Source organism: Choloepus didactylus, chromosome 22 (assembly GCF_015220235.1).
Source record: "Choloepus didactylus isolate mChoDid1 chromosome 22, mChoDid1.pri, whole genome shotgun sequence".
Classification (NCBI taxonomy): domain Eukaryota; kingdom Metazoa; phylum Chordata; class Mammalia; order Pilosa; family Megalonychidae; genus Choloepus; species Choloepus didactylus.
This window is the reverse complement of record NC_051328.1, coordinates 11,033,068-11,046,617: the sequence shown is the minus strand read 5'-3', so window position 1 is coordinate 11,046,617 and position 13,550 is coordinate 11,033,068. Positions and strand designations below refer to the sequence as shown.

At 40.8% G+C, this 13,550-nt stretch overlaps 1 protein-coding gene across 2 annotated transcripts in view; it reads left to right on the top strand.

Annotated features, from left to right (window-relative positions):
* Positions 1 to 11,793, top strand: part of CES5A (carboxylesterase 5A) — a 29,289-nt gene extending 17,496 nt beyond the window's left edge. The window contains exons 10-13 of one of the 2 annotated variants that reach the window (XM_037815617.1): positions 1,419 to 1,566; positions 9,086 to 9,235; positions 11,219 to 11,291; positions 11,368 to 11,793. In XM_037815617.1, coding sequence (XP_037671545.1) covers positions 1,419 to 1,566; positions 9,086 to 9,235; positions 11,219 to 11,291; positions 11,368 to 11,599 — 603 coding nt within the window. In that variant the 3' untranslated portion in view covers positions 11,600 to 11,793. The remainder of the gene's footprint in view (positions 1 to 1,418; positions 1,567 to 9,085; positions 9,236 to 11,218; positions 11,292 to 11,367) is intronic. The other variant, XM_037815618.1, reaches the window with a different exon arrangement.
* The last annotated feature ends 1,757 nt before the right edge of the window (positions 11,794 to 13,550 follow it).

Genomic DNA, 13,550 nt, shown 5'->3' with positions numbered 1-13,550 from the left:
CTTAGGCTGGATTGGGGATGACTCCATGGAGCTGGGCCTTCCAGAAGGGGAAGTTTGGAAAGGGAGTAATTTCAAGTGGAGAAGCCAAGTTCCAGGGTGAGCAGTAGGTTGTGTGCAAGGAGCAAGAGGATCAGAAAGGCGTGCATCTCTCCTAGGCCCGGGAGCATGCTGAGTTCTGATGCAGAAGGCATAGCCTTGCTCCAAAACCCTAGGGGTCTGCCCTGTGACTGTGCTCCTGGGGCTCACCAGAGACTCTACACACCTTCCTCACCCACCGAGGCTGCCTCCACCCTGGGGTCTGCCAGTTATATGGCCCAAGCGACCAGCCAGACACTTACACCACTGCCTGAGCCTACTGCAGAGCCCTTGCTTCCTCTAGGCCTGATTGAAAACCACCAGCCTTCTAAGGACCCCATAAATGAGTCTGAGCAGTGCTCCCAGGTGTGGAATATGCTGCCTCCAAATTCCAAAGAAACCTACCAAGCGCTGTGCCTCCATCTTAATGGTAGGGATTTGATGTATAACAACTTGTCCCATCGTTCCCCAGAATATCAGACCCCTAAAAATGTCACCAATATGGCAGACCCCCAGGTCTTCATGACCTTTACCTTCCACCTTCTAGCATTTGGGCTTGGGGCAAGTTGAGGAATTGAAGACTAGGAGGCAGGACGGTGCCAGGTCAAAGACAGCCTTGGGTGGAAACCAACAGAACTGAAGACCTACTCTGGGCTGGATAGCATGCTTTTTTCTTCCCATCTTGTGTCATCCTCCAAACAACCTGGTTTGCGTGTGTGTGTGTGTGTGTGTGTGTGTGTGTGTGTGTGTTTGTTTGTTTTGCTTTGTTTTGTTTTTAACAGATGAGGAAACTAGGGTTCCAAGAGACCACCTAGCTTAGGTGAAGGGGTGGAGTCAGTGCTGGTAACCAGGAGCAAGGCTAGCTTCATGGGTGGGCAATCTGTGCAATCACAAAGGGACTTGCTCTCAGAAGAGTTTATGCTTGGTTTAATGCTCTGCTTTTACCATCTTGAAATTCTTTATAATTTTTTAACAAGCGACCCCACATTTTCACTCTGCACTGGGCTTCACAAATTATGGAGCTAGTTCTACCCAGAGGTAACTATTTCTGAAACATGATAGGGAGGCACTACGTACCATGACTAGGGGCATGGGATTTGGGTGCAAACAGACTTGTGAAGGAATCATTGTTCCACCAGTTTTGACAAACCACTTAACCTCTCCATGCCTCAGTTTCCTCATCTGTGAAATGGGGCTAATTTTGAAAACTGCATCATAAAGTTTCTGTATGTTTTTAATGGCACAATGCATGTAAAACACGCAGGATCATGCCTGCACATGGCAAGTGTTTAACATATTGGCTGTTGTTGGTCTGGGTCCCCTGTGACCATGATTTTTTACAGCGCATCCCCAGCGAGGATTTGCATCTTGTGGCTGATGAATACTTCAACAACAAGGAATCCCTGGTTGAAATCCGAGATAGTTTTCTGGACTTGCTTGGAGATGTGTTCTTTGTGGTCCCTGGACTGGTCACAGCCCAGTGTCACAGAGGTGAGTCTCTGAGCACTTCCCTCCAGAGCCATAGCCTAGCAAGGCCAGTGGCCGCAGGGAATCATGTCATATGCTGACCGGCTGCCTGCTCTGCTCTTCTCCCTCACTGTGAGGGGCTTCCCAAGGACGTCTTGTCCAGCACTTGGACCTAGCCCTGTGATACTGACCCTTGCAACCTCTCTATCTTTCAGAGTTGGAGACTGTTGATTAGTTCTTCTTGTTTCTATTCCTTCCCCTTCTTCATGTAGAAAAATCCTACTTCCCCATAATTTTCTGGGGCCCATCCCTCAGATTCTTTTCTCTCTGGGGGTGTCTTCCCAAACATTTTAGCTGTAAGGGGAAGTGGAGGAATCAGGAAAGAAAAGTTGACTTGTTGAGATGCAAAATTTTTCTTTTTTCCTTCTTCCTTCTTTCTTTCTTCCTTCCTTCCTTCCTTCCTTCCTTTCCTTCTTTCCTTATTTCTTTTTCAACAAATAATTACAAAGGGCCTACTATGTGTCTGGTACTGGAGATATAGCAGTGAGCAAAACAATGACCCTGTCCTCAAGAAACACACATTCCAGTGGTGGGGAACTGATAATTAACAAGTAAGTACAGAGTATGTCAGGTGGTGATAAGTGCTATGGAGTAAAATAAAGCAGGGAAGGGGACAGGAGTGAGAGGGTGCTGGGAGAAGGCGAGATGAGGACTGAGAATTGACTATTGAATTTGGCAACATGGAGGTCATTGGTGACATTGACAAATTATTTGGATAGAATGAGGGGATAAAAGCCTGATTAAAATGGGTTCAGGAGATGAAATAAAGCTTCAGTGGCTGAGAGATTTCAAATGGAGTCGAGAGGTCACTCTGCTGGGCATTCTTATGCACTATGTAGATAACACCTCTTAGGTTTTAATGTATTGGAATAGCTAGAAGTAAATACCTAAAGCTATCAAACTCCAACCCAGTAGCCTTGACTCTTGAAGATGATTGTAAAACAATGTAGTTTGTAAGGAGTGACAGTATGATTGTGAAAACCTTGTGCATTTCACTCCCTTTATCCAGTGTGTGAAAGGATGAGTAGAAAAATGGGAACAAAACCTAAATGAAAAATAGGGTGGGATGGGGGGGTGATTTGGGTGTTCTTTTTTATTTTTATTTTTTTATTCTTATTCTGATTCTTTCTGGTGTAAGGAAAATGTTAAAAAATGACTGGGGTGATGAGTGCGCAGCTGTATGATGGCACTGTGAACAGTTGATTGTACACCATGGATGATTGTATGTTATGTGAATATATCTCAGTAAAACTGAATTTTTAAAAAATGGGTTCAGGAGAAAAATGGGAAAACTGAACTCTAAACTCAATGCAATCCCAATATCAATCAAAATCCCCAGCAGGGTTCTTATAGAAATTGACAAACTTTCTAAAATTTATATGAAAATGTAAAGAACCTAGAATGGTTAAAACAATCTTGAAAAAAGAGTAACAAAGTTGAAGGACTCACTATACTTTATTAAAAGACCTACACTTAAATACAGTCGTCTTCAAGAGTCAAGGCTTCTGGGTTGCAGTTTGATGGTTTCAGGTATTTATTTCTAGCTATTCTAATGCATTAAAACCTAAAAAGGATTATCTATATAGCGCATAAGAATGACCACCAGAGTGACCTCTTGACTCCATTTGGTATCTCTCAGCCACTGGAACTTTATTTTGTTTCATTTTGCATCCCCCTTTTGGTCAAGAAGATGTTCTCAATCCCACAATGTTGGGTCCAGATTCATCCCCGGGAGTCACATCCCGCATGGCCAGGGAGATTTACACCCCTGGGAGTCAGGTCCCACATCGGGGGAGGGCAGTGAGTTTACCTGCCAAGTTGGCTTAGTTAGAGAGAGAGGGCCACATCTGAGCAACAAAGAGGTGCTCAGGGGGAGACTCTTAGGCACAATTATAAGCAGGTTTAGCCTCTCCTTTGCAGTAATGAGCTTCATAAGGGCAAGTCTTGTGATAGAGGGCTCGGCACATGAAACCACCAGTCCTCAATGTTTGTGAGAACATCAGGAACAATCCAGGTGAGGGAGCCCAACACCTCTGCATTTTCCTCCAGCTACTCAGGGGGGCTCTGCATATATATTTTTATTCTCTGTAAAGGCCATGTTCTTTTAATCCTTTGCTGTGGGTGCAGACCTATTGTGGGTGGGACCTCTTGGTTAGGTTATTTCAACTGAGATGTGACCCAACCCATTCGAGGTGGGTCTTAATTCTTTTACTGGAGTCCTTTATGAGAGGATAGGAGCTCAGAGTACCCCAGAGAAGTAGAGAGATGAATTTAAGGGAAAGTCATAGAGAAAAGCCCTGGAAAAGCTAAGAGAGGAAACCACTGAATTCAGAAGCTGAAAGCAACAAAACCCAGAAGAGAAGGACCAGCAGACACTGGTCATGTGCCTTCCCATGTGACAGACAGAGGTGTCCCAGATGCCTTTCTTCAGAGAAGGTATTGTCCTGTTGATGCCTTAATTTAGACATTTTCTCAGCTTTAGAAATGTAAATTTGTAAGCTAGCAAATTCCCATTGTTAAAAGCCAACCCATTTCTGGTAATTTGCATTCTGGCAGCTTTAGCAAACCGAAGCATTAAGGAAGTCTGATGTTGACTGAAGGATAAAAAAATAGAACAACAAAACAGAATGAGGAGTCCAGAAAGTAAGTCCACATATATATAATTGATTTTTGTTAATAGATTTTTGACAAAGATGCTGAGGTAACTCAGGGAGGAGAGGCAAGTTGGAGCCGGAATCATTTGATATCTCCATGGAAAAAAATGAACCTCAAACTCTATCTCACACCATACATAAAAATTAATTTGAGGCAGATTATAGATCCAAGTGTAAAAGCTAAAATTGTACTTAGGAAAATTAAAAGTATCCTTCAAAATCACTGTTAAGGATGTCAGTGAAATTCCATCCCTCCACAAAAGCAGTGAATAAACTTGCAAGGACTGTCAGATTTAACTTTCTTGGAACTCTGGAAACTAATCATTGATGGATAGCAACCAAGTGAATGTTAATCAAGGAAAAAACAGCTGAGTCTCAGTATGAGAGATTTGTGGAATTATAACGTACCCTGACCCCATCCCCCAGTATCCAACTGGATGGCATCCTTGAAGACAAAGCTCACCCTCCCAGTATAGATTCCTAATACCAGGGGAAGCAAAATGGACTGACTGTTATCTCAAACTGTGGTTTTTGGTTTTGACCTATCTGGTAGGTTCCTAAATGACTACTCAAAGGATTTCCTTTATTTCACCTAACTTAGAACTCTCTCAGGGCTAAGGTGGATAACCAAGGATGTTTTAAAAGACTATTTAAAGATAAATATTAGCTGTTGCTGCCTAGGGCAAAGGAAAGCAGTTGCAGCAAATAATAGAAACATCAAAAAGCTTGGAAGAAAAGGTTGAGGTATGAGATCCTTTTGGGAACAAGAGCTTTGAAATGCTTCCACATGTTGCTAGGAACCTGGAAGACCCAGAGTGTGGTGCATGCTCAGAAAAGACCTGAGATGAACCTAAACCCTCAACAACTCTGACTGTCCCTCAGAGTCTGTGAAAACAGGAAGTAAAGGCTAAGGTAGAGTTGTAAATTGACTGGCTGTGTGTTAAAGGCTTGCCTCAACACACATACAAAGCTCATTTGCAAAACTTGAAAATTTGTATTTGGTTCCAGGCATTCAAGGAAATATTTATTGAATCACTATCTGAGCACTAGGATACCAAACAGAGATATGAGTGGCCATGCACAATAAAGAATACAGACTTTACAAAATTAATGTGGAAAAGTCATGAAACAAACCAATGTAGTTTGCAACTACAATAAGCAGCAAAAACAAGCCCTGAGTGTGGATATAGCCTTATTGTCCAGAGCACCAAAGGAAACATGGAAAATGTCTCACCAAATAGAGAATATCAATAAAGAGATGGAGATTATGAAAGGAACCAAATAGAAATTCTGAAGTTGAAAAGTACAATAACTGAAATAAAAAACTTATAAGAGGCATTCCATAGCAGATTTGAGCAGACAGGAAAAAAAATCAGTGAACTTGAAGATAAATCAGTTGAAATTACCCAAGAGAAAAGAGATTACTCAGAAATAAAAGAGAATGAAGAAAAATGAACAGAGCATAAGAGACCTGTGGGACATTATGAAGCATACCAACTTACACATAATGGGAATCCCAAGAGAAGAAGAGAGAGGAGGAGAGAGATAAAAAGGAAGAAGGAATATTTGAAGAAATAATGGCCAAAATCTTCCCAAATTATAGGAAAGGCATGAATCTACACATCCACAAAGCTCAATGAACCCAAGTAAGATAAATTTAGAGATTCACACTGTGACACATTACAATCCAACTGTCCAAAACTGAAGACAAAGAGAAAATCCTGAAAGCCACAAGATGGAAGCAACTTGTCACATACAAGGAACCTTCAATAAGATTAAAAGCTGAATTTTCATCAGAAATCATGGAGCCAGGAAAAAATAGGATAACATATTCAAAGTGCTGAAAGAAAAAAAAAAAACTGTCAATCAAGAATTCTTCTATATGCAGGAAAACTATCCTTCAAAAAGTAAGGAGAAATTAAGACATTCCCAGATAAACAAAAACTGTGACAGTTCATTGATAGAATGCCAACCTTCTGTAAATGCTAAAGGGAAACCTTCAGTCAGAAATGTAAGGACACTAGACTGTATCTCAGATCCACACAAAGAAATGAAGAACACTGATAAAGGTAACTAGATAGGTAAATATAAAAGTCAGTATTAATGTGTTTTTGGTATATAACTCCTCTTTTTGTTTCCTATGTGATTTAAAAGACAACTGCATAAAACAATAACTACAAATCATTGATGAGCATGCAATGTATAAAGACACTTTGTAAAGTAACAAAAAGGGAGAGAGAACTATATAAAAGGAAAGTTTTTGCATATGATTAAAATTAACTTGGTATTAATTTGAACTAAAATGTTATAATTAAGATGTTAATTGTAATCCTCGGGAAACCACTATGAAAATAATCAAATCAATCTATGTTAATAGAATGAAGGGGGAGAAAAACACATGATCACCTCAGTTGATGCAGGAAAAAAGCATTTGGCAAAATCCAACACCCTTACATGATAAAAACACTCAACAAACTAGGAATGTAAGGGAACTTCCTCAATCTGATAAAGGGCATCTATGAAAAAATCCACAGTTAGCATCCTACTTAAAGGGGTAAGACTGAAAGCTTTCTCCCTATGATCAAGGACAAGACAAGTATGTTTGCTCCTGCCATCTCTATTCTACACTGTTTCCACATAAACACATTTAGCAAAGTTGCAGGACACAAGATCAATATACAAAAATCAATTATAGTTCTATATTGTAGCAGCAAATGATCTGAAGAATGAAATTAAGAAAGCAATTACATTTACCATAGCATCAAAAAAAAAATAAAACACTTAGGAATAAATTTAACCAAGAAAGTACAAGACATGTACACTGAAAACAACAAAAACATTGTTGAAAGAAATTAAAGACCTAAATAAATTTGAGGACACCTCCTGTACATGGATTGTAAGACTTAATGTTACTAGGTTGGCAGTACTCCCCAAATTGGTGCAATCCCTTTCAAAGTTTCAACTATCAGTTTTGCATAAATGGACAAGCTGATCCTAAAATTCGTGTGAGATTGAAATAATAGCAAAAACAATCTTAAAAAAAGGAAAAAAGTTGAAGGAATAGCACTTCCTAATTTTAAAGCTTACTACAGAGCTTAGAATAATCAAAACAGCATGATACTGGTCTAAGAATAGACATATGGAATCAACTGAATTGAATTGAGAGTCCAGAAATAAACCCATACATCTAAGGTCAAGTAATTTTTGACAAGGATGCCAAAACCATTCAATGGGAGAAATAAGAGTCTTTTCAACAAGTTGTGCTGGGACAACTAGACAGCCTCATGCAAAAGAAGGAATTTGGGCCCCTACCTCACACCATATAAAAAATTAACTCAAAATGGATGAAAGACCCAAATATAAGAACTAAGATTATAAAACTCTTAGAAGAAGACATTGGAGTAAATCTTCAAGACCTTGGATTTGGCAAAGGACTCTTAGATATGTCCAAAAAGCGTGAACAGCAAAAGAGAAAAATAGATAAATTGGACTTCATCAAAGTTAACCCTTTTGCATCAAAGGCTACTATCAAGAAAGTGAAAAGACAACCCATAGATGAGAGAGAATATTTGCAAGTCACATATCTGGAAAAAGTCTAGTATCTGGGATATAAAACATCTCTTATGACTCAGCAACAAAAAGACAAACATTTCAATTACACATGGGCAAAGGACTTGAATAGACATTTCTTCTATGAAGACACACAAATGGCCCACAAGCACATGAAAAGATGCTTGAGAAATTAGAACTTTCACACATTGCTGGTGGAGATGGATAAACAAATTGTGGTATATTCATTCATGACATACATGCACACAGCATGTATGAATCTCAAAAAGATTAAGCCAAACACAAAAGAATACATACTTTCTATTTTTCTATTTATGTGAAGTTCAAGAAGAGGCCAAATTAATCTATGGTGATAGAAATCAGAACATTGATTGCCTATAGGTGAAGGGAGTGATTAAGAAGGGGAGTTTTTGGGGTGATAGAAATGCTCTGTATTTTGATTGGGGTTGTGGTTATGTGAGTTTGTATACAGTTGTAAAAACTCATCAAGCTGTACACTTAAAATCTTTAATTTTCATTGTGCAGAAATTTTATTTAAATTAGAGAGTGAAATGAGAGGAAGTGGAGGTAATGAATACAAGGCAACTTTATTGCAGGGTGTTGCTGGAAGGGATGTAGAGAAATGAGGCAGTAGCTGGAGGGGAAGGTGAGACCAAAAGTGTGTGTTTTTGTGTGTGCATGTGTGTTTGCATGTGTGTGCTTGTGTATGTGCATATGTGTTTGTGTGTGCACATCTGGTCATAGCATGTTTGTGTGTATATGTGCACATGCATGTGCATGTGTGTGTGTTTTAAAGGATGATTTTGAAATATATTTGTATACCAATGGTGATGATCCAGTAGAGAGAAAAATTGATGTTGGGGAGAGAGGGGGACATTCCAGAGCAAAGATCATTATAGAAGAAAGGTGAGCCAATGTAGGAGTCACAGAATGTCTTAGAAGCAGGGAATTAACCTTATTCTGTTTGTCTCCAGCTAGCTGGTTGAACCAGGATCAATGAGAGAAAAGTCATAAGGAGGTAGATCTTGGCTCAGAACTCCTAGTGAGTTCCTGATCACTAGGGTGTGAGAGCTGCTGTATCAGGAAATTCTAGCCTCAAATGGGGTAAGGGGGAGTTAATTTGGTTTAGGTTGCCTCTTGCCTCTGAGTGTCCCGGCCATGGGTCTCTGAATCCAGGGCTAGACGGGTAGGGATGCAGGGCCAGCCCCAGCCCCGCTACACACGGGCGCCTGACACAGGTCTTTCCTGACTTTTGTCAGATGTTGGTGCACCTGTGTACTTCTACGAGTTTCAGCACCGACCCCAGTGCTTTAAAGACACGAAGCCTGCTTTCGTCAAAGCCGACCACGGTGACGAAGTCCGCTTTGTCTTTGGAGGTGCCTTCCTGAAGGGCGACGTTGTCATGTTTGGTAAGGAAATGGCCTTTGGGGGTTCTACGCTGGTAGGAATCTGGGGCTTGTGAAGAGGTGTGATCATGAAGCTCTACCCCCACCCCCCCCCCCGCCACTATGCTCTACCCCTGGAAGACTGATGGTTTGGTATTTAAGCACCTTCTACGGTTTGCAGATACAGCCTTTCTCTAGAAAATGCCCCTAATCTTATTTTTAGAGGCCAAAGTGAAAGGAGGCTGCCAACATTTGTTTGGTAAATATCTCTTTTTACTAAAGTCTATAGGGGTAGGCACTTTTTTTTTTTTCTAATGAGAACCACTTTCTTCCTTCTCGATGACCACTGGTATCACCCTCCCTGTTCTTTACAGAGCTCCTGAGCTTAACAGGCAGTGACCGCATTTTCACAATTCCAGCCCACAGTGATTTGGATCCAACTTACCTAATGTATCTGGTTGTGAACTGTCACTAGTAGTGTTAGTTCAAAGATTCCTGAATGTATGACATGTTCAGTACTTAAAGTAATAAATCAAACAGTTGAGATTATCGATAGAAAAAAATTTCAGAAACTATACACAGGGGATATCAGCAAATATGTAATTAAAACCATTGTACAATGCAGGCTCTTCACTAATTCATGCTGCCATCTACAATGAGGACAGAGCTTCCCTTCTAGAGTGTGCTTGTGCACTGGGGTTTATTCACTATTTCATTTATTCATCCTCATCTTTAAAATACAGGTAAAACTAGAACTGCTTCCTAGGGTTGTCATAGGATTGAATGAATAAATTCCTATAAAGTGCACAGTGAGTGCTTAGTATTTGTTACCTTTATTATTACTCAGCAACCATGACTGAGCCTGTGCTATGTGATGGCACATGGACTCTCTCAACTGGAAAAAAAAATTGCAGCACACTTATCAAAGGGTTAAAGTCCTTGATATCTAAAGAGCTCCTACAAATCAATGCAAAAAGAACAGCCCAATAGAAAATTGGGTAATAGACATAAATAGATAATTTATGGGAAAGCAAAGCAGTTCTCATACGAAGAGAACTGCAAATTAAACTAAGCTGAGAAATCACTTTTCCTCAATCAGGTTGGGAAGAACAGTCTATTTGGGGACAATGCATTCGAGCAGGTGTGGGGAAACAATCTCATATGTTATTGGCAAACTCTACCAAAATTTAAAATGCATGTAGTCTTAGCTGTTCCACTTCTAGGATTTTTTTACACAATAATACTTTCACATGTGCAAAAATGCACAAGCACACTAAAGCATTGTTTTTACCAGTGAAAGATTGGAAACAACTTTAAAGATCCATCAATAGAATACTGGATAAAAAAATTATATATTTATATATAATTATGTAAATATATATTTATGTTTAGCATATTTATATATCATATTTTTATAGAACAATAAATGTCAATAAAGGGTTACTATGGCAAGTGGAACTATCTCCTAGATACAATTTTAGCAAAAAGAGCAAGATTCAGAGTATATGCTATCAAGTTTGTAAAACAGGGTTTGTTTATGCATTTTTACTGCCCACCTTGTCTTCAGAAGGGTGCTCAAGAAGCTAGTAACAATGGTTGCCTCTGAAGCTGGAGGGTGGAGTTAGGAGGGAAATCTATTTTGAATTTTGTAGCTTGAGCAGGTATCACCTTTTCAAATAAATAAATATAATAAATAATTAATATCAAGAGAGAGAGGGAGATATATGGTCTCTGTCTCCAAGGAAAACTACAGCCTCCTGGGAATGGCTGAAAGAGTAGACAGGAAGGTGTGTGTTCAACCTCCACCATTCAGAAGCCATGATTCCTTGGGCAAGTCACAGTGGTGCTGAGCCTCAGTATCTGCATATGCAAAATGGGTACAGTGTCTTGTTAGGCTGGAGAGGATCCAATGAGAGGGAGGTATTAAAGTGATTTATCTAATGGAAGGCCCCTTGGGCCTCTGGGGGATCACTGTGAGCTGCTGAAGTTTGTGATTATCTCCTACAGAAGGAGCCACAGAGGAGGAGAAATTGCTGAGCAGGAAGATGATGAAATACTGGGCTAACTTTGCTCGGTCTGGGTAAGCACCTTTGGGCCTCCCCTACACCGGGGTGTTTGAAGATGAAAATTTCACCCATTTCTGCTCTCACTTCCAGGGATCCTAATGGAAAAGGCTTGCCTCTCTGGCCAGCCTACAATCAGAATGAGCAATACCTGCAGCTGGACATTGACGTGAAAGTCAAAGAGAGATTGAAGGAGCAGAGAGTGGAGTTTTGGACCAACACCGTACCCCTGATACTGTCCTCTTCTGAAGCTCTCCGAGGTCCTCTTCCTGCCTTAATCTTCCTTTTTCTGATCTTGCCTTTGTTTCTCTCTTTCGCTCCTTGAGAAGTTACCTTGCTGTGATTTTGCTTTCCGTCTGCTCCTGCAATTTCTCCTCCAAACATTAGCCTCATTCTGAGTTTGGCAACTTTATCTGTGGATCTTGGTGGAAGTAAGCTGCTTTAGCTGATGTTTTATGGACTTGAGAGTAATCCTTATAGAATGCTTTCCAACATCAAAAAAGGCAATTTGCCTTGGATGACTGCCATATTTCTTCAATAAATCTGGAGGAGGGCTGGCCTATTAGTGGGCATAATAACAATCTTATTACTCATATGAAATAAAATCAGAATGTAAAATATATACAGGGAACAGAATTTAATTCTGCATTGTAAACTCTCCCCCTGCCCTGCATTCAGCACCCAAGATGAAGCTTCCAGAGAAGCTGTCTGTGTGTGTATTACCTAAAATGTGAGTTCTCCAATCCTAATCCAGGAATGTTACTTGGTCTGAACTGGGTCTCTGACTCCACAAGATATGTGGGTATGTGTGTATGTGGGGGTGGGGGGGGTGGGGATATGCTGGAAAGCCTTCTTCTCAGCAATGGAAGCCAGTCATCATCCAAGATCAGGGACCCAGAAGTCAAATCCTAAGTAGCAAGGGTCAGCTCAGGACACTAAGAAGAAAAGAGGGTTCCCTGATGCTTATCTCTCTGGGGCTGAGACTAACCCATCATTCAGTAACTCTACATCAGGTGCCTGATTGGTACATGTCTATGCTGGGCCCACGGGTTGGAGTGGTGATCAAAGACATGATCTCTATCATATCAGCAAATAGGCATTAAACTTTCACACAACTGAATATTTTATGGTGTAAATTTGATAAGTGCTACTCAGGAAAAGTAAGGGGTTTTAAGAAAATGTAATAGGGGAACCTAATTTAGATTGATGTCTTGGGAGGCCTTCTCTGTAAAAGTGACATGTTTAAAAAGAATGGATAAAAGTTGGCCAGATGATAGGTAAGGAGAATGTTGAATGAAGTGCTCTTACTTTTTCTCTCACTATTCATATAATTCATCTAGGTAATTAATGTTTCTTTGTAACTGAATACACATGGCATGCATAGAATAGGAGAGTTCCTGAGATGTCCGTAACTTACGGTTTATGTGGGTCAGAGACTCCAACACATGACCTGAATCTGACCCCAGAACTGTCCTATTCAGCCAAAACAATGTCAAAAATGTTTCGGAATTAGATTAAAAGCCGTAGTTCCAGCTTCTCCAGGAAGCTTAGATCTGGCAACACTAGGGCTGCATTCCCATATTGTAAGCAGGACTTCTGCAGCCAATACTGCAACTTTGCACAAATTAGGAGAAGGTACTCCTTCCTCAAGACTCTCTACAGCCATCTTCCAGGGAACTTTCATGACCATTATCTATGCCTATCATGTGAATGATACGACCTCTGAAGTGGTACCTTTGTGCAGTGCACAGCCTGAACAACTGTTCACAGTGACCCTGATGAAGCAACCTGCAGGAACTGCGTAGAGGCTGCCCCCCTTTTCAAAGGCATGAGCTCTCAACTTTTCATAATCTTCAGCATTCTCCTTTGTCTTGTGCCTGACCGTTGTAAGGGACAGTCAGAGCACAGCCTGCCACCTCTCCCTGTGGCTCACAAATATACCCTGTGCTCGGGACTGGGTTAGCTTGGCTCCTAGAGAGTGCCTGGAGGTAAAACACATCCCCTAGTAGATAGTGGCCTGCAGGCACATTCCTTCCCCCTTCTGCCCCAAGCATATGTAAAGATTCACTAGAGACAGCCTGGCTAAAGGATGTCCATTTTACAGCACCCAGCTCATCCCCACTGGTAAATCTGTCCCTGGCAGGGTTTCCTCCACTACGGCACATGGTGCGGGTAGAGCAGCTCCCAGCATTGGCCAGCGGATTGAGACCTGCTGGCCAGGGGGACTGACACTTGTGAAGATGGCCTTGCTTTGTCTCTTCTCTATTTGAGTAAAA